Here is a 26873-nt window from a genome sequence, read left to right as displayed (position 1 = left end):
GCCTGGGTTTCTCCTACAGCATTGATGCAAAGTGCATTGGTCCCTTGCAGCTGCCAATGTTGCAAAGTAAATGCGACCCTAAACTGGAGTCCACTCAAATTCAGAGTTCATCCATCTGCTGAGATGTAAATGGGGATCATTACAAATATCACAGCTGCAGATCAACATGTGGGTGAGTTCATCTGCTGATGTACTTTAATCTCACCATTAGATAAATCACCAAACAGCTTAATTATCAAATGAAGAACCACTAGGGTTATATATTTTGGGTTGATGGGACAATTGCAGTTAGAAAAATAAAAGCATGCATACATGTATGTCACTTGTACGTGTGTACAAGCACAGCTGCTCCTGCCCAAAATAAAGGCTTAGGAGACAGTGAAATTGGAAGTAGTTGCTATTTATTTTTGTGATTTGGCTGATACAAGTAACTGCCCATTTAAATGAAACTTTTAAATGGTGGTGACTGTATCTCAGAGGAGGGATATAGAGCTATTTATATAAACATCCTGGGAGCAAAAGAATAAAGAGGAAGAGAAAAGGAGAAAGTAATTTGCACAGTAATTGAGGTCAGTCACTGAGGTGCAGTACAAAAGGTCTGCAATTTAGAAAATACAAGCCCTCAGTATAGCTTAGCACTTTGTCATTCACAAGACAGCAAGCACCCACCTGCTCTGCCAGCTGATGTTTATGCTCCGCTGAAGTCTTCTCCAGCTCTGCAATTTTCCCTTGTTGCTGAAGTACCATGGTGCGAAGATGTTTGATACAGTTGTGGTTTGGTAGCTCATCTTTGGGCATTTCTAATCTGAAAGGAGAGAAAAATAAAACTTGTCAAAAGAGCAAACCAGGCTCACTTAAGACTGAACTGTAAGGTTCCAAACCAATTACAGAGCATTTCCAATCCGGCTAGATTTTTTTTTAAAATGCACGAACAGCATATGACAATGACCATTTTGCTCTTGCACGCATAATGGAATAATTATTGGCCTCGAAACTATGGGATCTTCTATGTTTGAAAAGTCAGGCAGCACTGATAGCCCAGCTCTGCATTGCCCAATTGGCCAAAGTCCTGAACAAACCCATGACCGTTTAGCTCAGACCCACTAACAGTAACAGTAGTTAACAGTAAGAGCATTAAATTTTGCTACCAAAAAAGAGTACTGATCAGAATACATACCCAGAAACTTAACTGATTATTTGGGATAAGGAAGATATGTCAACCAAGAGAAGATTACAGAATTTGTTTCCATTGATTTGTCCAGGGTTTTGTTTTGTTTTTTTTTGCCCTCAAAATTACCCATCCACAACAATCAGAGTAAAACAGCACATGCACAGGTCCTTTGGTTCATCTAGTCCATGCCAGCCCGGTTTCAACCTAGTCCCATCTACCAGCACCTGGACCATAACCCTCCACACCACTGAGTTACAGCGGTGGGGTAGGAGCTCCAAGGAAACCCACAGCCCACGCGTAATTGGTTTACATTTTACAAAATGAGGACTTCTCATTTTCATTAGTCATTGCACTGAATTTTTATAGTTTCATGGGAAGCGGGGTCCAAGTAACTCCCATGATCGACCTTTCCTGTATTTGTTAACCAATGTTTGAGTGATCTGGATTGTTCATTTTGTGGGTTTTGCTGACTCCAGATTACTTAGATTGGAAAGAGTTTAACTAGGTGGTATAGTGCAGATTCTTAATCCCTGAGCAGTGGCATTAACTTTCACCTTCTGTTGAGATGTTATTAAAATGCATAGTACCCGCAGCCTTGACATTTGAAGGTGGAGATTAGCCGCAGGTCTATCGACCGTCTGTGGCACTTTATTGGAGAAATGAAGCCACAGAGGGTGCTTGAATAGGTTGTTTTACGGATAGCTTGTTGACTGAATACTTCACTTCATAAATTAAAAATCTTCAACGAGGCTTTTAAATGGGAATTAGGTTAAATCATTAAGCCCATGTCTCCTCCCCCCCCCCCATGAATATCATAAACTCAATTAAGAATCACAGCACTAATACAAGCCCTGAGCACTCCAGACCCCAGTTTCAACTACAATTGCAGTGTGGCTTTTCAATGAATTTCAAAGTGTACTTCATTAAATATTTACATCCCATCCTATTATTGTAGATGCAAATATGGCTTAGTGGCTTTAATGTTGGAAATTAAAACACCGTGACAGCTTGGAGTCAGCAAAGATTTGGCTCAACTTTCTTCTGGAGATACTTTTAAGAGCTGCACTTCAAATTTTAACTGGTCCTTCTTAAGCTGGTGCACTTACTCCAAAACTCTTAAGTATCATCAAGGCACAATGGATTTTCTGCCCTGCTAATGAATGTAGGGCCTGGAAGATCAGTGTCAGCTGACATGGTTGCCCAGTCCCGTTGGTGACCACCTCATTGCCCCAGGGCATTTCAACAAATACTACACTTAGAACATAGAACAGTACAGCACATTACAGGCCCTTCAGCCCACAATGTTGTGCTGACCCTCAAACTCTGCCTCACATATAACCCCCCCACCTTAAATTCCTCCATATACTTATCTAGTGGTCTCTTAAACTTCACTAGTGTGTCTGCTTCCACCACTGACTCAGGCAGTGCATTCCACGCACCAACCACTCTGAGTGAAAAACCTTCCTCTAAAATCCCCCTTGAACTTCCCTCCCCTTAACTTAAAGTCATGTACTCTTGTACTGAGCAGTGGTGCCCTGGGGAAGAGGCGCTGGCTGTCCACTCTATCTATTTCTCTTAATAGACAGCATTAGTCACCTGCATTTGTAGAAAAGACTAGATTAAAATTGAAAAGGGAATTCATCTGAACAAAAGTGGCATTTCCTTAGCAATCTCATATTAGCCCAAAAGCACTTGACAGCTAATGAAGTATTTTTATAGTGTAAACAGAGCTCTAATGTAAAGAAACTGAACTTGTGCTGTTCAGGAGAGTTTGCTTATAATGTGATAACCAAAATCTTTTAACTTAAAAAAAAACAAATTAAGGGGTGAATATTGGCCTGGAGGCTAGGCACATCTCCTCTGCTCCCTTTCAAAATGGACACTTGGCATCCATCCAAAAACATAAAGGGTGGCCATTTAACACCTCCAAAAAATGCTGCCATCTTTCACGTGCCAGCCAACATACCCAGTCTTTTACTCTACTCTTCACCAAAGGTAATAGCACCTCATCACAAACCAGAGATGAAAGCCAGCAACTTCTCTCTATACAGCTTAGAATCCACCAGGTACTTGAATTTTACTCAGAACTACAACTCACCCACATCCCTGCTCACACGTCACAGGTCGCTTCGGATTGTGCTCACAATCATTAAGGTGAGAAGTCAGCTGGTCGAGCCGCACCACGGCTGTGCAGCCGAAGCTAGCGTTGTCACACGTGATCTGCAATTTGGATAGCATGTTCCGCATGATGCGGGGAACAGGTCGGAGGTGGGCTAGAGTAACAACACTGCGATCCACTGGACAGGTTTGCTGTTGGGAGAACCACTGAGTGATACAGGCATTGCAAAATGCATGCTCACAGTGTGGAGCCTGGAAGGAAAGTAGAGAGACAGCAAGTGAATAACAAGAACCAGCATACATCACTTGAAAATCTAATTTGTGTTGATCCAATTTGAAAGCTCTTGGGCTCTATTCAAAACAGACCTACGACCGCAAATATACATGGCTGTAAGTTTACAGGATACAAATAAAAGTAGGTTACCTACACCAAATGCCTGGAAGGTATCCAACCCACCCACACAAATTTCCTCATGGGTATGGAAATAATATTAAAGTTTTCACCTCTCCCTAATCAAATTCAAGGTTAAAAAGGGGAGACAGCCCGCAGCATTGTCAAGCAGCCAACTTTAAATGATGCAGTCAGCCTGAAAATACTAGATTTCCTCAGAGGCTTTTGCAATCTTTTGAAAGACAATATCAAATGCACTGTTTATTTGGATTAAATCAATATAGACTAGAAGATAGTGTACTAATTTGCTCATTAAAATTACATTTATACAGGACAATGCAGTATGGCTCCAAAAAAAAATGGAATGCAAAAGACTAAACAGAGAAATTCAAGTCCCACCAGCTTCCTCATCTTCATGATGCAGACTCCAGAAAAGCTCATCTAGCACTGAGCAAATGAAATCTAAGGATTATTATTCCTCAACTAGTTTATAAAGTGTTAACCCTGGCTTTCAAAGTGGTGCTCTACAAAGTGAAGAGCTTGAGAGCAAGAATGACATCAATTGAGTCAGGGTGGGGGGTGTTGGAGGAGAGAAAAACAAAGGAAGGGAGAAAGAAAAGGACATCAAGTTTCTTACCTGGGAACATTATAAAACTTCCTCTCTGCAAAGAATAGCTAGCTGTTCTCACATTTCAGTCAGTACATCACAATCCAACTAATGCTTTTACATTAACTGCATTCTCTTAAAGCTGTACTTGTAACTAGAATTAATTATTTTCACGGCAAATCACTATGACCATGTAATACCTTAAGCAAATTCATTCCAACCTGCCTGTAGCTCCTGGAATCCAAATACGATTATTACTGCTTTATTGTATTTATTCCTGCTGTTGATAAAAAGCCACTTCATGGCATGTACTTGAATAGTAACATCACTACTATTCCACAAGCGTGCTTTCGAAAACATACTATCAATAAGCTTGGAATAATTAGGAGCTCCTGTGTAATATTAACTATTGCAGTATCAGTTCATGATCTGGAAAGAGATTTAGCACACCAAATTTCTCCCCATTGACAGTGTTTATTTCAATGCCTTCCCACCAACTTAGCATATTAAAATATATACAAAATCCTTCAAACTGCTTCTATCAGCTACACTCCATCAGTGCTCTTACGGATCAATTATTAAGGATATATTTATATTTAATGAGTGAAAATAGGCTAAAAAAATTTCCCAGGACTTAAGCTGTTAAGTTGAATGTTGGACTCTTAAAAACTGGTTGACAATTCAAAAGACCAAACCCTTTTGGGGTCTGCTATTACACTGGCAGTATATATAAACAGTCAATATTGGTATGGTTCAACAAGCAGAATTTATTAGCAATTTTTTTTGACAACTAGAAAGCAATAACACAGGACACTGAATGCACTGCTGACAGATATAAAGGGCTTGAGACCAGAAGAAATAATTCTGACCTACCATCCCCTTTCTAGGGGCAAACTATAGCATCTCTAATGTTGCCAAGGGTTCAAACCAGAGAGACTGTTAGCTTACAGGACTCATCCATCCACTGAATCGTCCGCTTTAAGGTGCCCCATTACTTCAAGGTGTCACAGTTGCCACTATATTCAACATAATGCAACATTTGATAACATTGCTGCGTACTACACAATATCATACAATATGAACAGCTGCTATGGAGAAACCATAGAGCAGGGGCTCCCAACCTTGAGTCCACGGACCCCTCAGTTAATGGTAGGGATCCTTGGCATAAAAAAAAGGTCGGGAAGCCCTGCCATAGAGAATGGTCTAGTTTTAACAGAGTTAAAAAGTTAACTTGCCTATTCTTTTCTGAAGCTTGAAAAAAAATCTTTTTTGGCAGCTTTCCCCATCTCAGATTTGAATTTTGCAGAGCCCTTTATTTCTATTTAAAACTTCCTCTGCTCAGCCAAGAGATCCTACGCAGCGATGCAACACAGAAAGCATGCCTTATCTCCTGACCGGGCAGATTTCTGACGCAACACAACTGCAGTCATTCAGAATCTGCATCAATAGCTTGATGGGCAGCACTTCCCTACTCACAGCTAAAGCTCCCACAAACATCCACCACCCCCCCACCAAAAAACAAATACAAAAAACAAAAACAAAAAACAAGTCAGAAACAAATACAAGCAATCCAATGTGCTCTATTGGAATAAGATTCACAGTGGAGCATTATTTTCAACCACAAGCACGATCAGGCTCTATTGCGAGCTACTGCACAACTGCATAGTTTGCTAATGCCAGATCTCTGGGTATCCAGACCATCTGAGGGGCCTCTTCATAACCAACCCCAACACCACAGCCCCCCCACCCCCCCCAAATAGCCACGTTTACTTACCTGTACAGGTTCTTCCAAAACACCACTGCAGATTGGACAAATCAAATCTTCATCCACTTCGCCCTGAAACCGATTAACATCATACCCCATGGCTCATACTGCAACAAGCTCAAGAGTTTCTGGTGAAAGAAAAACTACAAGACATTGTTTATTTGTCATTAGTGTTTTTCTTTAAATGATCACAGTAAAACCTAACTTTAAAAAAAAATGCAACAAGAGGTATATGAAACACTTGCACTGCATCTTACCATTTCCAAAGACTCTTGGAAAATTTGTACAAAGCTCCTTTTGAGACCGAAGCTCAGTTACATTAAAAGCTTGGTCTTGATGCTGATCTGCCTAACTAGAACAGGGTCAAAAGAGAAAGGCAGCTTATGCAGCAAGCCTCACAACGGTAGATATATATCCTAAACTGGAAGCATGCCAGAGACTGAAGATGAATTTAAGTGAAGTAAATATTCCCTCCTAGTCATATTGCTTCAAGAGCTATATTTTTCCAATTCTTGTCCCAAACAAAAAGTTTTTCTTCTGACTTATCTTTGTACAGTAAAGGAAGTAAGGAACAAAAGGGTAAAATTCCACTGGCATCACTCTCCATGGGTTACAAAGAAAAACAATGAGAAAATATCCTCTGACTGCATTGGGGAAAAAATCATTACAAAGGCATTAATGGAACATGCCAGACCACTCGCTTACACACTTTCTTTGAAATTGTGTCAACGAGTCTTAAACAACTCCAACCATAAAATTTGACACATTCAAACTATAATTATAGTAAATCAAGTTTCCCCTCCTTCAGAAGGCAAAGCTTTACAAAATGGGGTGGACCAGATTAAGCTCAGGGATGTATAACAAAGGCCTTGCAATAAGAGTTTTGTACTTTTTGAGGGGTAATTTTTTGATGATACAAGGCAACCTGGCCAGAATTACCAATACTCAAAAAGCATAAGATAGAGAGAAATCAAGGATGCCAGGCAAATATTCAGTTTAACAAAAATACAGAATAGTTTGTGGAATGCAAAGTTGTTAGCTACAATGTTTATCAACCAGCACAAGATGAAACTATTTTTGGGATACCAATTCCTTTAATGGAGGACTTGAGTATCATTTAGCTCAACACTACAGAGGGATCACTGCAGCAAGGATCTTTTCACTTCCACTTCAGGTTATTTGCCATTTTAGACTTGTATTCAGCTTTCATTTAAATAATTCACCCTCAATACCAGCAAATGCTCCAAATGAGAATCATAAAACATTGTAGACAAGAAACTACTGATGCTAGAATTTAGAACAACACACAAAATGCTGGAGGAACTCAGTGACTTAGGCACAGAGGGAAATGGGCAGTCAATGTTTCAAGTCAAGACCTTTCAACAGCTTCAAATAACTGTGTTTTTCATATCTTTTTTGGGATCTCTAATGCATTTTACCGACAATGAAGTCCTTTTGCATGAAATGTAACAGTCATTTTCCACACAGCAAGATCTTGCGTACCACAATGTGGACGTGACTAGATAACCCACTTCAGTAATTATGTCTATGACCAGAAAACTGCACTGGATGTTCTTCAAAATAGCAGTGGGGAAGGGGGGCCTTGAACATCCACACAGAAAGCATCCCAATGTGCCCTCAGTTTTACACTGGAGCATCAGTCAGCCTGAAGCTTTTGAGCTCAGTCACTGAAATGAGACAAGCATTGACTCCACCAAGACCAGTTCAAAGGATTTCAGCACACCTCTACAATTGATTATTTGGGCAAATCACAAAATCTTGCAGCAAAGTTGGCTATCATTCTATGGACTGCTTTAGAAAATACTTCCAATTAGTAATCCCTCCGATCACACAGACATGCATTTACTCTCAATCATTCTCCACAAAGCTCCTCTTGAACCCGCTTCCACTACCCTTTCAGAAAGCATTCAATACAAGAATACTTCTCCTTGGTTAATTTGCCAAATATTTTAAATCTACATCCTATAGGTCACCAAACCTCCTGTCAATGGAAGCAGTTTATATAGTTTATTCAGACCCCTTGCAACATTGAGCCATCTGGAATAAATTTAAAACTTTTAAAGCTCCCTTTAACAGTCCCTGCTGCAAGAAAATTCCTCCGTTTCATTTTTCTACCACCCAGTGTGTAAGCTAACTGGAACTAAGAGAACAAGCATCAACAGCATCTCAAAAGTATTTTGATTTTCTCCAGTTATTCCTGACATAAAATCATGATTTTCTGTTGTGCTTTTTGTGACACTGAAAGCAGTTTATCATAATGATTGACTTTAATATAAGATAGCAGCTAGCAAAAATGTGAATATTTTGCCTAGTATAGAGGCAACACATTAAAAAAAATTACATTAGTCTTTATTCCAGAAAGCTAGAACAGTAAATACAAAAATGTAAATAGCAAACAGGATTAACACAAGTGAAAAATAAGAAACTACATGAATAAGCACTACAGAAAGCATGCAGCATTCTCAGGAGATTGAGGGAAGAATCTGGAATTGGACAAAGTACATTTTACCCCACTCAATCCCTACCTTTTATAAGAACTGTGGACATAATAATCAGACTGAGGCAGTAAATTTAAAAAAATACCACAGACAGTAACAGTGTCAAAGGATCAAAATTTTAGTAATGTGTATAAGCTATTATAATTCTACACTTTCTTTTTTCTCCTCAGTTCATAAAGATATTGTGCAATATTTCCTGAGCTTGTTTCAAAAATTAAGATGGAAAGCTCCATAAAAAGCCCTAGTGAATCATCATCCTTGTCTTGCCACACTCGGCTCCAAATATGGGGTCAGGCCATTTTGAACATGCAAGCTATGGTCTTATCAGCCCACCTATATGCAAACCTACTCAGAACAAGAGTGAGAGAGAGCTCCTTGGCTCAGGAAAGAGTATGGTTTACATTAATCCAAACAGCAACAACAATACATGTCAAGGCTAATCTAATCTTCTTCCTCCTACTTGTGGTTCCTGCAATATGGCAACTTTCTCAATCAAAAAAACCTCCCTCCCTACCACTAGCTCACTAGCCTTCCAACAATGAAAATGCTATCCTGCTTGTTTGATAATATTAAAACAAATCTTCCCATGAAATGAAATAAAAATGCTAGAAACACTCAGCTGCATAATTTTTGACCTGATACATTAACACTTTCTTTCCACAGATGCAGCCTGACCTGCTCAGTGCGTTCAGCATTTTCTGTTTTATTTCTGATTTTTTTTTCTAGTTTTTGTGTCATTCCTTTCATATAAAATTGGAATTTTTAGTTTCCCAAGAAAAGCCAACCAAAAGTGATGGCCTCAAACCAACACTGTCCAAATCCCAATGCATTTCCACAGCTGAAAGCTTACTTTAATTTGGGGGAAACAGTTACTTTTAAATATGTTAATAAAAGCTTTAACATTACTTTATCTCATTATACCTTTGACTTTCTAAAGAAATAAGACACATCTTCTTGAGGCACTTCACATTGGAACACTATTCCTTCAACTGCTCTCTCCACATCTGCAAGATACACAATGGACAATGTCCCAAAACTAAACAAGGTCAGCAACATTCATTTCCAGTTTTACTGAAAACATATTCATTCCCCTTTCAAACAAAAGAATCCAGTACACTATCCTTTACCTTTTCTGACAGTAGTTAACATTTCCAAGAATCCCAAAGGTGCCACCTGCCACCATGCTTTACACCTTTGTCAACCACACCCAAACTTTTTGAGACTCAGAGGATTGGAGGTTTCAAGCATACCATAAACTTTATCTTATCATTGACCAGACAATCAGATGGATTCATAACAGAAGTACGGTAAAATACATGCTTGTAATTTCTCTTTGGGAATCCGTTTTTTTTAAATCAAGATTCACAGAAATAGGGGGACAAAACAGTACTTTTGCACAGTACTCTAATTTTATATATTGCACTGTACTGCTGTCATATACAAAACAAAACAAAAACAAATTTCAAAACATATAAGAGCGATGATAAATCTGATTCTGATATGGGTCTCTGTTGCGGACTGAGTGGGAAGGGGGCAGGGAGAGGGGAATCAAGGTTGAAAAAAAGGGGAAGGGAGAGGAGACGCACTAGAAAGACATTCTGTAATGATCAATAAACCAATTGTTTGGAATCAAACGAACTTGCCTGGTGTCTCAGGGCTGGGGGTTCCTGCAACTGTGTCACACCTCGTGCCCCCACCCCCATACTCCTTCTTTGCCACCTCTCCCATGTCGCTCCACCCTTGCCATTCCCAATATCCTTTGCTCGAAGATATTTGCACAGTACTGTAGTTCTGGATCACCAGTCTTGAATACCACAGATACAGCCCTCAGCAGACTATGAATCTCCTGATTCATCCATGACTTTTGGTGTGGGTATGTCAGGTATGTTCTCAAAGTCACACACTCATCCACACAGGTCTTGATGAGGCCAGTGACAACTGTACCATATTTATTCAAATTCAAAGATGAATCCCTGGATATTGTCCAGTTCACTGATTCAAAACAGTTCTGTAAGCACTCCTCTGACTTCCTTGATTGTCACCACTGGTGCTGCAGTCTTGAGTCTCTGCCTACACAGTAGGAGCACAAGTACAGCAGAGAATGGAAAAGCCATTGATCTTCAGCACTGCATCCAAAATGGCAAGAGTAAACCACGTTTCCGTGAAACAAAGGACACATTTCCTGATGTCTCTCTGGTACAACAATCTTGCTCTTGAGGTCTTCAATTTTCCAGAGACTATACATTCCCCAGAAGGACAGCAGAGAGTGCGGTCCTAAAGTCTCTGCATTTCAATCTTACTTGCAGCCCAGATGTAGTGCTTTCCTCGCTTCCTTTTTCCTAAAGGGAGAACTGCACTTATGACCCAAGTCTGCAGTCAGGGATCAGTTGAATTGAATATTAATATATATTTTTTAAAACGTCTTAAAACAATGCTGTTAGTGCCCATGGCTGTGACTGGATTTCAGCAGTAGTCATTTTGAATGGGAATATTTGATGATCCCCAGAGATGCATGCAATGAGCCGCCCCTTATTGGCACCATCATTACCACTTCATTGTATTATTCACCACTGACTCAAGTTTATTTATCCCTTGAAATAGTCAACCCTGCCCAAGCAAACACCAGTTCCCACCCGATGAGGAATCATTGCAGCATTTCGAAATAATCATATTCATAACATTAATATACTTATCCCCAATAAGAACTAGATTATCCTGGCTGCTTGCCCTCATCCCACTAATCAAGGCCCTGCACTCTTTAAGTACATCTTGCTCACAAGAACAACCTTCTGCTTCTGTAAGCACATTCTCACTAAACTGTTACCTGTTGCAAGCACCAACTTCTCCCATTCGTTACAAAGTACGTCAATGTACCTTGTACAAAAGCCATTTGTCTATCCACACTCCATCTCCTCTCCAAAATCTATGGGAAATCATGTTTCCCTCATCTCAATGTCTTCACTTCTTTAATCTGGTTTTGAAACTGCTTCAGAACAAATCAGCTGTGGTGTGATTACAAAAATCTCTTCATCCTTTACAACGTGTTGATCATGCTGCCATTCTTCACCAGTCTCAGGTTATCTATGCTACCCATCTCTCATATCTATTTTGCCTAACCGGATCAATCAAATAAAAGCACATCAGAAACTATATGAACCTGATTACACTGCGCTCTAATCTCATCAGCACCTCTCAATTCTTTCACTATGCTGGCAACAACTCAAACACTTGGAAGATCAGTCATCATTTTCAATCCTCTGCATTATTTCCACACCCCCTCAACTCTCCTCGCCCATCATCTCAGGGTGAAATTATAGAAATTTGGTCAATGTGTTCAAGCCAGTTGTTCTCTCACCAGCTCCCCCCCCCCACCCAAAATAAAATATCCAATCTAAGCGGATCTCACTTGAACCTACATCCCATCAGCTGTAACACAAAGCACTCATCCAGGTACTTTTTTAAAAAAAACTGTGGTTTTCTACCTATGATTTCCCACCAGCACTGGATGAAAAATGGTTTACCTCAAATCTACAGCCCTTGGTTATTGATCAAACAAGTCTTTCCCATTTACCTTTTCTATAATTTTATACTTTTTGATTTAATTTCCATTCAGCCTCTATCCTCTACTCTAAGTAAGCAATTCCATTCAAAATCTTACTTAGTGTGAACTACAGCATGGGTTCCTAGAGATCTGAAGGAGGTTACAAAGGGTAGAACACGAAGTGCATTGGATAATTAAGATCTAAATATATTTGGAATTTCAGCAACAGACAAGCTGAAGGAGTCCTGGAGTCAGATGATGCTACAGAAGTTAAAAGCAGGCAATCTGGTGACAGTGCAGGTGTGTGGTCTGAAACTGATCACAGGTCAGATCAGAGAGCTGCAGCCCAGCTTGGTTTAGTCACTGGTCAATTATACTCGTTAGGCTGGCACTTTCCGTCAACAAGCAAAATTTTGTCCAGTATCCACTCCTGTTTACTCAGCTTCACACAAAAGACATTTACCATTCAATACAGCTCTGAATTGATCTCGTTGCCCAAATCCTGATGGGTCTGCCACATATGTACTTGCTTACTCCCTTTTTCCTTCTCTCATTTCTACTGGTTTAAGATCAGAATAAAAAAATCAGAAAGCATATTGAAACCAACAACAATCCAAGAATGAGATGAAAGCTTACACGTACAACACGCTGGAGGAACTTAGCAGGTCGGGCAACATCCATGGAAATGAACGGTCAACGTTTTAGGCCGAGGCCCTTCATCAGGACTGAAGGAAGAGGGGGCAGGGGCCCTATAAAGAAGGTGGGGGGAGGGTGGGAAGAAGGCTGGTAGGTGCCAGGTGAAAAACCAATCAGAGGAAAGATCAAGGGGTGGGGGAGGGGAAGTAGGGAGGGGATAGGCAGGAAAGGTGAGGTGAAGAAGAAATGTAAGGGGAAAGCACTATGGGTAGTAGAAGGCGGCAGAATCATGAGAGGTGATAGGCAGCTAGAAGAGGAGGCAGAGTGAAGGTGGGATGGGGGAAGGGAGAGGGAAGGAATTACCAGAAGTTGGAGAATTCGATGTTCATACCAAGGGGCTGGAGACTACCCAGACGGTGTATGAGGTGTTGCTCCTCCAACCTGAGTTTGGCCTCATCATGGCAGTAGAGGAGGCCATGTATGGACATATCCGAATGGGAATGTGAAGGAGAGTTGAAGTGGGTGGCAACTGGGAGATCCTGTCTGTTGTGGCGGACGGAGCGGAGGTGCTTGATGAAGCGGTCCCCCAACCTGCATTGGGTCTTGCCAATGTAGAGGAGGCCACACCAGGAGCACCAGATCCAATCGACGACCCCAACAGACTCACAAGTGAAGTGTTGCCTCACCTGGAATGGCTGTTTGGGGCCCTGAATGGTGGTAAGAGAGGAGGTGTAGGGACAGGTGTAGCACTTACGCTTGCAGGGATAGCTTAATGCAAATCAGGTAACTTGAAAACATCTTAATTCAGAGGTGACAAGACGGTGCACTGGTAAAAGCAGGGTTTTTTAAAAAAAACAAGGGCCTTGTACAGGCAGAGTATCAGAGAGATTTAGAGAAGGAACAGTAAACAAGATCCAAGCAGCTGATGGCACAGTTGTTAATACGAGAGGTCCACACATAACTCGAGTCACAGGAGAGAGCTGATTGGGGTGGGGGGGAGAGAAAAAGAGTGTAGAACCAAAAAAGGCTGGCACTGTGGATTTAAATGTTTCCATTCCCAAAAGGGTACTTTTGTTTGGCTCAGCTGATCTGTTCTAGTGTTTATGCTCCACTTAAAGTCCCCCTCAATAACAAATGCATACATGCACAAATCAAACCACAGAATTAATACTCTGCCAAACAGGTGGTAAAAAAAAATTAGCAAATTACTTCAACCAAAAGAAAAATTATTTTGTGCTAAGCGATTTTACTACAAACTCCAATGATAAACCAGAATGCAAAAGACAGCAGCTTGTGAAAGCCAATACAATGCTTATTCTTCTCAATAGAAACAGTAATTTGCCTAGATCTAGTTTTTTAAAAAAACTATGCATTAAAGAGCCTCTAAACAGAGTAAATGAAATACTTAAATTCTAACTTCCTGACATTGACAGCTCACACATAAGAGCTTTAAATGTTCAACAAAAGATATCAAAACCAATAAACTGCAAACAAAAAAGATTGCACAATGGTGTTCATTGCTCCAAAAACAAGAAACAGAACACCTCATGAAGTTCTTAAGATTACAAAATGGCCTAACTCAGCAAAGATTGGATTGCATTCTGTCTACACTGGACTAAACCATTTTGTAATCTTAAAAGATTCAGATAAAGAAATCCATGGAAATTTATTTCCCCAGAGACAAGCCAGAATGTGAAATTTTTTCCAATAGGGAGTGGCCGAGGAAAACAAAGATACTTTTTAAGGAAAGCTGGACAAACATGGAAGAACTACAGGAGATAGTTATGGCATGGAGCATAAACACCAAAACAGAACAGCCGAGCCAAACAAAATCTATGTACATTGGCTCTTAATTTAGCACTCCTCCAGCTTGTACTGTTTTTAGTTACAGCCTACTAAAAAATAAACACCTTACAGTTGCAATAAAAAATTTGTTAACTCTTTGCAATTACTTGGCTTTCTGCATTAATTACTCATAAAATGTGGTCTGATCTTCATTTCAGTCAATAATAGACAAAACACAATATGCCTGAACTAATAACACATAAACAATTGTACTTCGCATCAATACTGAGTACACCATTTAAACAATCAGTCTAGGGTCTAAAAAGTCTGTGAACCTCTGGAGTAATGCCTTCTACAAAGCTATTTGGAGTCAGGTGCTCCAGTTAATGAGATGAGTTTGGAGGTGTGGGTTGTAGAGGTGCCCTGCCCTAAAAAAAGACACAACGTCAGGTTACTGAATGAGCCTGCTCTTCGCAAGAAAGATCTCTTTATGTGCACCATGCCTAGATCAAAACTTTCAGAGGGCCTTAGATGAATTGTAGAGATGCATGAAGCTGGAAAAGGCTACAAAAGCATTTCTATAGACCTGAGTGTTCATCAGCCCACAGCAAGAGAAATAGTCTACAAATTGAGGAAACTCAGTATTGTTGCTATTCTCCCTAGGAGTGGGCATCCTGCAAAGATCGCACCAAAAGCATAATGTGCAATGTTGAAGGAGATGAAAAAGAACCCCAGGGTTACAGCAAAAGACCTGCAGAAATCTCTAGAACTAAAGTCTCTATTCATATGTTCACTATAAGAAACACAGTGAACAAGAATGGTGTTCATGAAAGGACACCACCGAGGAAACCACTGTTCCCCAAAAAATATTGCTGCATGTCTCAAGTTTGTAAAAGACCACCTAGATGTTCTACAATGCTTCTGGGACAATGTTCTGTGAACAGATGAGACAAAAGTTAAAACTCTTTGGCAGAAATGCACACTGCTATGTTTAGAGGAAAAAGGGCACTGCACACCATCCCAACTGTGAAGCATGGTGGAAGGAGCATCATGGTTTGGGGCTGCTTTGCTGCCTCAGGGCCTGGACAGCTTGCATTGAGGGAACATTGAATTCAAAACTGCATCAAGACATTTTACAGAAGAATGTCAGGGAAGCAGTCTGTAACCTGAAGCTTATAGAAGTTGGATAACACAACAAGACAATGATCCGAAATACAACAGTAAATCAACAACAGAATAGGTTAAAAAGAAGAAAATGTGTGTTTTGGAATGGCCACATCAGAGTCCAGACCTTAACCCAACTAAGTTGCTGTAGCATGACCTGAAGAGGGCTGTTCATGCAAGGTATCCCAGGAGTAATGATGAACTGAAATAGCTTTGTATGGAGGAGTGGTCTAAAATTCTCCTTTGCCATTGTGCAAGTCTGATCAGCAGCTACAAGAAATGTTTGACAGAGGTTACTGCTGCTAAAGGAGATTTTACCAGTTATTGAAAAAGGGTCCACATGCTTTTTCCAGCCTTGACTGTGAATGATTAAACAATGTGTTCAGTAAAGACTGATAAGTACAATTGTTTGTGTATTATTAGTTCAGGCAGATTGTGTTTGTCTACTATTGTGACTGAGATGAAGATGAGCCCATATTTTGAGTAATTAATGCAGGAAACCTGGTAATTGCAAAGGGTTAGCAAACTTTTTCTTGCAACTGTATGTCTTAGGGTAGAGCTCTCAGGAGCCAAATCCACAAAAGTTGTTCCACATTCCAACACTAATATAGCATGCCCACAATGTTCTTTATCTTCAATGTATATTACTGCCATAGAATTTTCTGGTGTATCCAATTATGTCACTAGCAGAAAAGTACATGCACAAAAGAGAAAACAACACAAGAATAGGAACTTTAGTTAAACAAACATCAATGTCACAGTAGGATGATTCTGCCAAGTCATTCTTGATTAAATCCTGAACAGGGATGCAAAACTGGGAGGGGTGGAAGGCATGGCAAGAAATAATTTTTATAACCCCACAAAAAATATAAATGGTAGTCAGCATCAGGTATCACTGCAGATGGAAGTGACGCTTGTGATGCAGGGTACAAAGATTTAAGACTCAGCTCTTGGCATGCTTAGATTAGGAATCGACTAACTGCCCCTGGAATTTCCAGAGGTGTGGATGGAGTTAGTAGCAAACTAACAATGTGATGGAAGGCAAAGATGACATCAAAGAGAAGGAAGAGGTGAATGAATCAAACATTGATGCCCAATAGGTACTCTGACAGCCCAAAGTTAGTCAGGGGATAAAGAGGTGGAGATGGATGATCTCTGCATTTAACACGAGAGATGATCCAAACAGATAGCAAGTAAATGAGGAAGAGGCCAAGGATGGATCAGAGCAGCTCTGGAAGCAATAAGAGATGAAGATTTACGAAGATTAGCTTTATGTCACATGTACATTGAAAGATACAGTGAAATGCATCATTTGCAACAATGGCCAACATTGTCCGAGGAGGTGCTGAGACAGTCAACAAATGTCACTGTGCTTCCGGTACCAACAGAACAGACTCACAACTCTAACCCGTACATCTTTGGACTGTGGGAGAAAACCTACGTGGTCACTGGGAGAACGTACCAACCCCTTACAGACAGCAGCGGGAATTGAATTCTGATCTCTGACATTGTGAAGTGTTACACTAGCCGCTATGTTATGTGCCGTGCATGATGCAACATCTAGAAGAGTTATCCCTGTTGTTGACATCTAAGCTCCATTAGGGAATGATAGGAATGGAACTACAGGAGGGCAGCTCCATGTAGTTAGACACAGGAGGGGCACTGGCATGTTAAACCAGAATAAGCACTACAGAAAGGTTGGGAGGTTAGTGAGGAAATCAAATTATAACAATGGAGAACATCACTTCCAAATACAACCAAGGGTATTTTAAGACCGTCAAGGAGGAGTAACAGACAGGTGAAAATGTTCAGCAAAACAGAAGAGGGGGAAAGCTGCATCTTGTTAGAGGAGCTTAAACAGGAGACACAAGAGACTACAAATGTTGGAACATTGAGCAACAATTTGCTGGAGGAATTCAGCTGGCCAAGGGGGCTGAGAGACAGAGGATCCTCCACTATGCTCTTGATGCAGGGTTTTAACCCAAGATGTCTGTAGTTCCTTCCCCCCCACCCCCACACAGATACTAAACCTGCTGAGTTCCTCCAGCAGATGATTGTTACAAGAGATGTTAGGATGTGGGGTAACTGACAGAAAGATGTGTGGGGGCTTTACATCCCCACAGGGCGTGAAAACTGGTGTTATAGTTGAGGTGCATTTGAAGGGAAAGGCTCCAAGTTTAAAAAAACAAGCCACTTGACAATATCAGCCAAAACACAGGAAGGATAATTGTGTGGGAAGTGGAATAAAAATATTACAAGGTTATGAAAACTTCCTGTAGTTTTGCAGATGCAACAACAGACAGCATACTCTGAAAGGAAAGTCAACTAAATGTTTTTAAAAAAAGATAATATTTACAGCAACCTTCTCACAAGTGCCATCATGGGCATAAACTGCGTAACAATCGTCTTGATCATAACTCATCCACATTAGCTTGCTGATAATTATTCAGTCACTAAGCAGTCATCTACTCATATAACATTATGACTCGTATTCCTGCATAACCACAAGCTTGTCTGCAAGTAGTGTTATGCTTTCAAAATATAAGTCAAATTATAAAACAGAACAGTCAAACTACAAAAACAAAAAGTACTGGAGACAAATATCAAACACAAGGGAAGAAACAAAAGAATATAATCTGACATTCAAACAAATACTGATAAATAGCTACTTGATTGTAGAATAAATTAATTCCTTTTGAAACAAACAATTATTTGAAAAAGGAAAATTAGCTACTGTTGGGATACATTCCCTACACATTCAGTCGGCAAATATAGGCTTGATAGTTACAGGTACAAATTTTAAAGATTAACACATGGCCAACCACAATGGTGTTTCTCTTGCTGAATGCTAATAGAGGATATATCCAAGTTATCCAGACAGAATTTATGACATCAATCAGCTTACTACACCAAAAATGTATCCACTTCACAAAAGGGAAATATATTAAAATGGCACCAAAGGCTAAGAGCAGCAATATTCTTCCGGTAATTACAATGCTTGGTATCTTTAAAACCCCCAGACATCACGTTTTGCTTTGAGCAGTCCCCGCTCTTGAACAAGGATGGAGGAAACGCTGCTCTAAGTATTTAACAATACAACCAATACATCTACAGATAACGTGGGTAGAGAAAAACTCTCAAATCAGTTTTTTTAAAGTGGCAAGGGATGCTGGTTGTGGGGAAAAAAAGGGTACAAAAGCCTGTTAAACTGCTAAATTATCATCAGAAAATAGGGAATACCTGTCTATTTTGAGAGAACGAAATACCTGGTAAACTAAGGTTTAGTTCTATAAGCTGACATTCAGACTTTTCACTAAACATCTAATCTATTTTCACGCCCCGCTTCTTTTTCAAAAAAAAATACTTTATTTGTAGGCCCATTTTAGACCGCGGTTTTTCCTACTACCTACAGCGGATATCATACGCCCTCACGGCCGTCGACTACCTCGCCGTCGGCGGGGTAAAATTACTTCAAAAGCCGCAGATGAACACACTTACCAAACATCCATCAGCAGTTGGACAGCCGTAAGTCCAAATCGCGTGAGCAATTGTTTTAATATTAAGATTTATCTAAAACGCACATAACCTTTCAACGTCATCCTCCGCTCCCATCTTTACACACGCGAACAGCGCCTCCACTGATTGACATGCCTTCCCGTCAATCACGAACCTAAACTTCGAGTGATATTCAAATTAACCAATAGACTTTTACAATATCGTCACTGATACCGCCCACTGGCAAGTCAATTAGCAAATCAGTCCTTCGCCTTCATTGACCTTAAATAAAATACCAGCCACAGTAACCAATTGAATTTAAAAACACGGAAAAATCTACAGATACAGGAGGAACGCAGCAGGTCAGACAGCATCTATGGAAATGAATAAACAGTTGCCGTTTTGGGCCGAGACCCCTCTTCAGGACTGGAGAGGAAGGGGGAAGACGCCAGAATGGGGGTGGGTGGGGGAAGAAGAAGAGAGAGAGAAGGAGACTAGCTGGATGATAGGAGAAACCAGGTAGGTAGGAAAAGGGCTGGAGAAACAGGAATCTAATAGGAGAGAAGAATGGACCACAAGGAGGAGGGGACCCAGGGAGAGATGATAGGCAGATGAGAAGTGGTAAGAGGCTAGTGTGAGGAATAGAAGAGGGGATGGGGAGGGAAACTTTTTTTAAAAACAAAACCGGACAGAGAAATAGATATTCATTCCATCAGGTTGGAGGCTACCTAAATGGAATATAAGGCGTTGCTCCTCCACCCTGATGCCGGAATGGGAATCAAAATTAAAATGTTTGGCCACTGGGAAAGCTCCGCTTTTAGCGGATGGAGCAGAGGCGCTCTACAATAACAAATACCTGTATTTGCCCGGCCATCAAGTAATGCATGTCTGACTAAACAAAGGCAACTAGACTACATGAGGATCCCATTACAGGCAAGACGGGGCACGACATATTTCTAAAACGTTGACGAAACTCAGATCTCTGTGGCAACAGCTTAGGCGGGAAGTGGCGATGTGAAATGAATGATTTCTCATACAACTCGTGACGTGCACTTTAAAACGACAGTCACTCAAGAGCCGCATGTGTCATCCCAACCGTCCAGTTTCAATTAGAGTTTCAGGTTATTTTGTATCTTATTGTAAAGACAAAATTGATCTCTGATGTACTATGCATTGGATGCAAATCCATAATAAAGAAATAAAGAACTGTTTAGATTTTATCCAATTCTCATCCTAGCACAATATTGAATTGAATTGACTTTATTTCTTACATCCTTCACATACATGAGGAGTAAAAATATTTAGGTTACATCTCCATCTAAATAAGCAATGTGCAATCATACTAATTTATAATAAATAGAACAGTCAATGTAACATAGAAATACACTCAAATCAGTGTGAGTTCATCAGTCTGATGGCCTGGTGGAAGAAGCTGTCCAGGAGCCTGTTGGTCCTGGATTTTATGCTGCTGTACCATTTCCCAGATGGTAGCAGCTGAAACAGTTTGTGGTTGGGGTGACTCGGGTCCCCAGTGATCCTTCAGGCCCTTTTACACACCTGTCTTTGTAAATGTCCTGAATAGTGGAAAGTTCCCATCTACAGATGCGCTGGGCTGTCCACACCACTCTCTGCAGAGTCCTGCAATTGAGGGAAGTTCCCATACCAGGTAGTGACGCAGCCAATCAGGATGCTCTCAATTGTGCCCCTGTAGAAAGTTCTTAGGATTTGGGGGCCCATACCAAACCTCTTCAACCGTCTGAGGTGAAAGAGGCGCTGTTGTGCCTTTTTCACCACACAGCCGGTGTGTAAAGACCACGTGAGGTCCTCAATGATGTGGACGCTGAGGAACTTAAAGCCGTTTACCTTCTCAATCCCAGATCCATTGATGTCAGTAGGAGTTGGCCCATCTCCACTCTTCCTGTAATCCATAACCAGCTCCTTTGTTTTTGCAACATTGAGGGAGAGGTTGTTTTCTTGACACCACTGTGTCAGAGAGATGCCTTCTTCCCTGTAGGCCACCTCATTATTGTTTGAGATTAGGCCAATCAATGTAGTGTCGTCGGCAAATTTAATTAGCAGATTGGAGAGGTGGGTGCCGGTACAGTCATGGGTATACAGGTAGTAAAGGAGGGGACTTAGTACACAGTCCTGATAGGCTCCTGTGTTGAGAGTCAGAGGGGTGGAGGTGAGAGAGCCCACTCTTACCACCTGCCAGCGATCTGACAGGAAGTCCAGGATCCAGCTGCACAAGACAGGGTCAGGGCCAAGGTCTCTGAGCTTCTTGTTGAGCCTGGAGGGAATTATGGTGTTGAATGCTGAACTGTAGTCCAAGAACACCATTCTCACATAAGCATCCTTCTTCTCCAGATGTGCATGGACAGTATGTAGTGCAGTGGCTATCACGTTGTCTGTCAATCGGTTGTGTCGGTAAGCGAATTGTAGAGGGCCAGTTTGGGTGGGAGCAAGCTGCAGGTGTAATCCTTGACCAGCCTTTCAAAGTATTTGCTTATTATTAAGGTGAGTGCGACAGGACGCCAGTCGTTCAGGCATGTTACCTTGATCTTTTTTGGTACAGGGACAATGGTGGATAATTTGAAGCAGGAGAGCACTCTACACTGGGAGAGGGAAAGATTAAAAATGTCAGTGAACACACCTGCTAGTTGTGCTGCACACATCCTGAGTACTCACCCTGGGATGTCATCCGGTCCCGCAGCCTTGCGACCGTCCACTTGTTGGAAACATCTGCATACCTCAGCCTCAGAAATGAGCAGGTTGCAGGTTGTAGCGGTGGCTTTCCTCAGAGTTAGCAACATCGAACCGAGCATAAAAGCGATTGAGCTTATCTGGGAGAGAGGCCGCGATGTTGGCGGCACTACAACGTTTGTCTTTGAAGTCTGTAATGGTATGCAACCACAAGTCATGTGTGCTATTTGTTGTGAATCTTGACTCAATCTTGTCCCTATATTGTTGTTTTGCAGCCTTGATAGCTTTCTGTAGATTGTAGTTCCTTTTCCTGAGCTCCTGCTGATTGCCGGCAATGTAAGCTCGATGTTGTGCGGTAAGTGCTGCTCGCACAGAACTATTGATCCAGAGTTTCTGATTTGGGAAGACCCTGACCGACTTCTTGGGGGGACAACACTGTCGATGCACTTCCGGATGAAGCACATGACTCCATCAGTGAACTTGGAAGACATTCCAGTCGACGTCATCAAAACAGTCCTGCAGCATGGAGACCGATTGGTCAGACCAACAGCGGACAGTTTTAACTATGGCCACCTCTTGTTTCAGCTTTTGCCTGTACGTCAGCAAAAGCAGGATCAAAGAGTGATCTGATTTTCCAAAAGCTGGGCAACGGAGAGCTTTATAAGCATTGTGGAAGGGAGTGTAACAGTGGTCATGTGTCTCATCTCCATGAGTGCTCACCTGGATGTGCTGACAAAACTTTGGAGAGACTTTTGTCAGCGACGCTCGATTATGTTACCAGCAACAAAGAAGGCAGCCTCTGGGTGTGCAGTCTCCAGCGTGTTGGTGGTCTCATACAGTTCCTTGAGAGCCAGGTCAGTATCAGCCTGCAGTGGAATGTACACCGCTGTGATGATAACAGCCGTGAACTCCCCAGGCAGCCAGTAGGATCTGCACAGCAGCACCAGGTATTCCAGGTCTGGGGAACAAAAGGATTTGAGTGCATGCACAAAAGGATTTGAGGGTAGCAACAAGCATTGTTGACCATGAAGCAATACAGGATACAATTAATGATTTGAATTACATTGTATTGGTTTCACTAAAACAAAATAGGGTAGGCTTTAGAAATCTGAAATGCTGAAAACGTCATGTTGACTCAACGGATCACAGGACTACACTGGGTCAGATATATAATCATCAGGTTCAGGTCTCACACAGCACAGAAACAGGCCCTACTGCCCACTGAATCCACAACGACCATCAAGCAGACATTTACACCGAACTCACACAAATCCCAGTTTATCTTCACATATTTTCCATCGATGCCAAATTCACAGTGGCCAATTAACCACCAATCCTGCACGTCATTGGGATGGAGAGAACTGAAACAGAAGTCATATAGATAGTAACAAAAAAAAGGGGGTAATTACTTTATACTGGGGAGTCAACAGATGACAAACGAGAAGACATCAAACTAGGATACCTCTTCATAAATATATTAATTCTCAAGTGTATACACTTCCATGCCACCCTCTTAGAAATAAAAGCTATTACTGTATATGTTTGGGGGGGGGGGGGGGGCTTACAGGTTGAGCATGCACAAGGGGAAGAATGAAATGCAGTCAGTATTTCAAGCCCATGACTTATCATCTGAACATTTTTGTGTCTGAATGATTAACAAAAGAATCAAAAATATTTGTCCTGCGCTCATGGGCTGCCACCATATCCATTGGATTGTATATTGTTTAGCTCCAATTAACCTCTGTTCAGACCTAATGTTTCTAAAGCTCTGAAATAAAAACAGAAAACACCACAGAGCTAAGAAAAGTTTCAATTTCAAGGTCACATTATTGTCAGGAATAGAGGAGGTTTGAGCCAAAAGCAGACAGGGAAGACAATTTAGCAGTAAACAACATTTTACTAATAAATTACAAAATAACAGGCCACCAGGAGCCACAAAACAAGAGAGAACAGATACTTAAACCAAGGTAACTGAAGGCTAGGAGGAACTGGTTGAGGATGGCTGGTTTGATGAGTGAACAAAGAATGTGGAGAGAGTTGGGTTTAAATAGGCTGCAGGTGATGCATTTGAAATGAGTAGCAGGTGACTCCTGTTAGTTCGGTAGAGACTGGGAGATGTCTGCCATCCAATTTTAGAGAATCACACATCTTATAGCAGAGAAGTTCAGTTACCCCACCCTTTCCAGTTTAGAGTTGTTCAGTTTGATTGTCCCCAAGAATCAGGTAAATGAGTCAGAGTACAGCAGAGACCCTTCAGCCCACGACACTGTGCTGACGTTTTAACTTACTCTAAGATCAAGCTAATCCTTCCTTCCCCATAGCCCTCCATTTTTCTATCATCCACATGTCTAAGAGTTTCTTAAAGGCTGCCAACATATCTGCATCTACCATCACTCCTGGCAGCATGTTCCACATACCACCACTCTCTATGTTTAAAAAAAACTTACCACTGACATCCCTCCTATACTTATCTCCAATCATCTTAAAGTCATGCTCCCTCATAACAGCCACATCATAGTTTCATGTACTGACTCATGCTCTAAGTTCATCACCCTTGGTCCTGATACCTTTTGCATTAAAATAGACACACCAACCGATCCCCACTGACTGTAACTTTTGCCCTACCAACTGCCTACCCTTCCTCACAGTCTCTCTACATGCTGCATCTACCTGTACACCAACTGCTCCATCCTCTGACCTATCACTCTGGTTTAAACCCATCCCCCTGCCAGACTAGTTTAAATCCTCCCCAACAGTTCCAGTAAATCCACCCGCAAGGGTATTAGTCCCCCTCAAATTCTTTTTATTGGCCCTCACGAAGTGCCTAATGACACTGCAATCTCAGGCACACAAATCCCATATCTTGGTTCCTTGTGCAATATGTGGAAGAGAATCAACAAATATGAATTTTGAAAAGTAAGGAAACATCAGAAACACAAAGGACAAATTTTTTCAATGTGACTAAAATTTGGAAATAAAATTAACTAGTTACCCCAGAACTCCCCCTCCCCCAGGACTTTTCATGTATTTCTTAGGGTATCTTAAAGTGATCTGCACTCAAAGAAACACTTTTGAAATACAGTCACTGTTGTAATGCAGGAAATGAGGTAGCCAACGTGTGCAGAGCAAGATTCCACCAGCAGCAATGTCATTGTGACAAGACATGCTGAACTTTTGCAATGTTGAATGAAGCATAAATATTTTTCTGGACACCAAGATGCAATTCCATTTCTTCTTACAAAACAACACTATGGGATATTTTGTGCCCACTTCAGAGAGTGCAGGACTACTTCAGTGGTCAGGCAGCAGTTTTGTTCTCTATGTTCCAGAGTGGAAGCTGAACCCACTGCCTTCTGATTCACAGCTACTCACACTGTGGTGGAACACCTGATCATTAATTTCTATTGAAATTTATAAGAGAATTAAAATTACAGATCTGGAGGGGGGAAAATCAAAACATTAAAATTATTTTAAGGATTTACATAACATTGACAGATACCAGATTCAAATCACATGACCCATTAAGTGGAATTCATCTGACTAAATGATGAAGGAATATTTCTATTATGTCATTTGTGCTCGAGGACATTACTGTGCTATGACAATACTAATGAGCTAATATGTAATCACAAACTGAGCATAAAGCTTAGTTGATTCTAGAATGTTGGTTGAACATTTCACATTATGTTCCTGCTAATACATCACGCCTACACAACTGATGATAAGATTATATTTGTGACTATGAGTACTCGCAGTGTTAGGAAATCTGTGAGGTGAAAATGAGAGACGAGGGGAGATGTGGAAGAAAGAGGGTGGTGGTATTATGGGGGTGGTAGTAATAACAAAGAGATTCGTACATCACAGGTGAAGGGGTGAGGTAAAGCGGGGAAATGAATGGGCATGGAATACAGTAAGGTTCGCTACGAATACACTGCACTCACTGACAGTGAGTATAGGAATAGAATGAGGTGGAGGATAAATGCGTGGCTGAGGGATTGGAGCAGAGGGCAGGAGTTAGATTTCTGGATCATTGGGACCTCTTTTGGGGCAGGTGTGACCTGTACAAAAAGGATGGGTTGCACTTGAATGCCGGGGAAAAATATCCTGGCAGGGAGGTTTGCGAAGGCTATTGGGGAAAGTTTAAACTGTAATTGCTTGGGGGGTGGAAACTGAACTGAAGAGATGGAGGAAGGGGTTGTTAGCTCACGAATAGAGAAAGCTTGGAGACAGTGCGAAAGGGAGGATAGGCAGGTGATAGAGAAGGGATGCTCTCAAACCAATGGTTTGAGATGTGTCTATTTTAATGCAAGAAGCATCATGAACAAAGCAGATGAGCTTAGAGTGTGGATCAGTACTTGGATCTATGATGTTGTGGCCATGACGGAGACTTGTATGGCTCAGGGGCAGGAATGGTTTCTTCGAATACCAGGCATTAGATGTTTCAGAAAGAACAGGGAGGAAGGCAAAAGAGGTGGAGGCGTGGCACTGCTGATCAAAGATAGTGTCACAGCTGCAGAAAAGGAGGAAGTCAGGGACGGATTGTCTACAGAGTCTCTGTGGGTGGAAGTTAGAAACAAGAAGGGGTCAATAACTCTACTGGGTGTTTTTTTTTTAAATATCGACCACCCAATAGTAACCGGGACACCAAGGAGCAGATAGGGAGACAGATACTAGAAAGGTGTAATAATAACAGGATTGTTGTGGTGGGAGATTTTAATTTCCCAAATATCAATCGGCTTGTCCCTAGAGCAAGGGGTTTAGATGGGGTGGAGTTTGTTAGGTGTGTTCAGGAAGATTTCTTGACACAATATGTAGATTAGCTTCAAGAGGAGAAGCTGTACTTGATTTGGTATTGGGAAATGAACCTAGTCAGGTGTCAGATCTCACTGGGAGAACACTTTACAGATGGTGATCACAATTCTATCTCCTTTACCATACATAGCATTGGAGAGGGATAGGAACAAGGCAAGTTAGGAAA

At 41.2% G+C, this 26873-nt stretch overlaps 1 protein-coding gene across 5 annotated transcripts in view; it reads right to left on the bottom strand.

Annotated features, from left to right (window-relative positions):
* rnf41 (ring finger protein 41) overlaps positions 1-26873 on the bottom strand; it is a 47302-nt gene that overhangs the window by 9981 nt on the left and 10448 nt on the right. Inside the window, exons 1-5 of one of the 5 annotated variants that reach the window (XM_059956310.1) lie at positions 19196-19333; positions 10215-10910; positions 6062-6195; positions 3270-3541; positions 670-805 (exon numbers count right to left, since the gene is read on the bottom strand). In XM_059956310.1, coding sequence (XP_059812293.1) covers positions 670-805; positions 3270-3541; positions 6062-6151 — 498 coding nt within the window. In that variant the 5' untranslated portion in view covers positions 6152-6195; positions 10215-10910; positions 19196-19333. Of the gene's footprint in view, positions 1-669; positions 806-3269; positions 3542-6061; positions 6196-10214; positions 10911-19195; positions 19349-26873 lie in introns of those variants that run through there. The other 4 variants (XM_059956307.1, XM_059956308.1, XM_059956309.1 and 1 more) reach the window with 4 other exon arrangements.

This window comes from Hypanus sabinus, chromosome X1 (genome assembly GCF_030144855.1).
Source record: "Hypanus sabinus isolate sHypSab1 chromosome X1, sHypSab1.hap1, whole genome shotgun sequence".
Taxonomy (NCBI): domain Eukaryota; kingdom Metazoa; phylum Chordata; class Chondrichthyes; order Myliobatiformes; family Dasyatidae; genus Hypanus; species Hypanus sabinus.
Note: the sequence above shows the minus strand (reverse complement) of the source record. Positions and strands in the feature narration are given on the sequence as shown.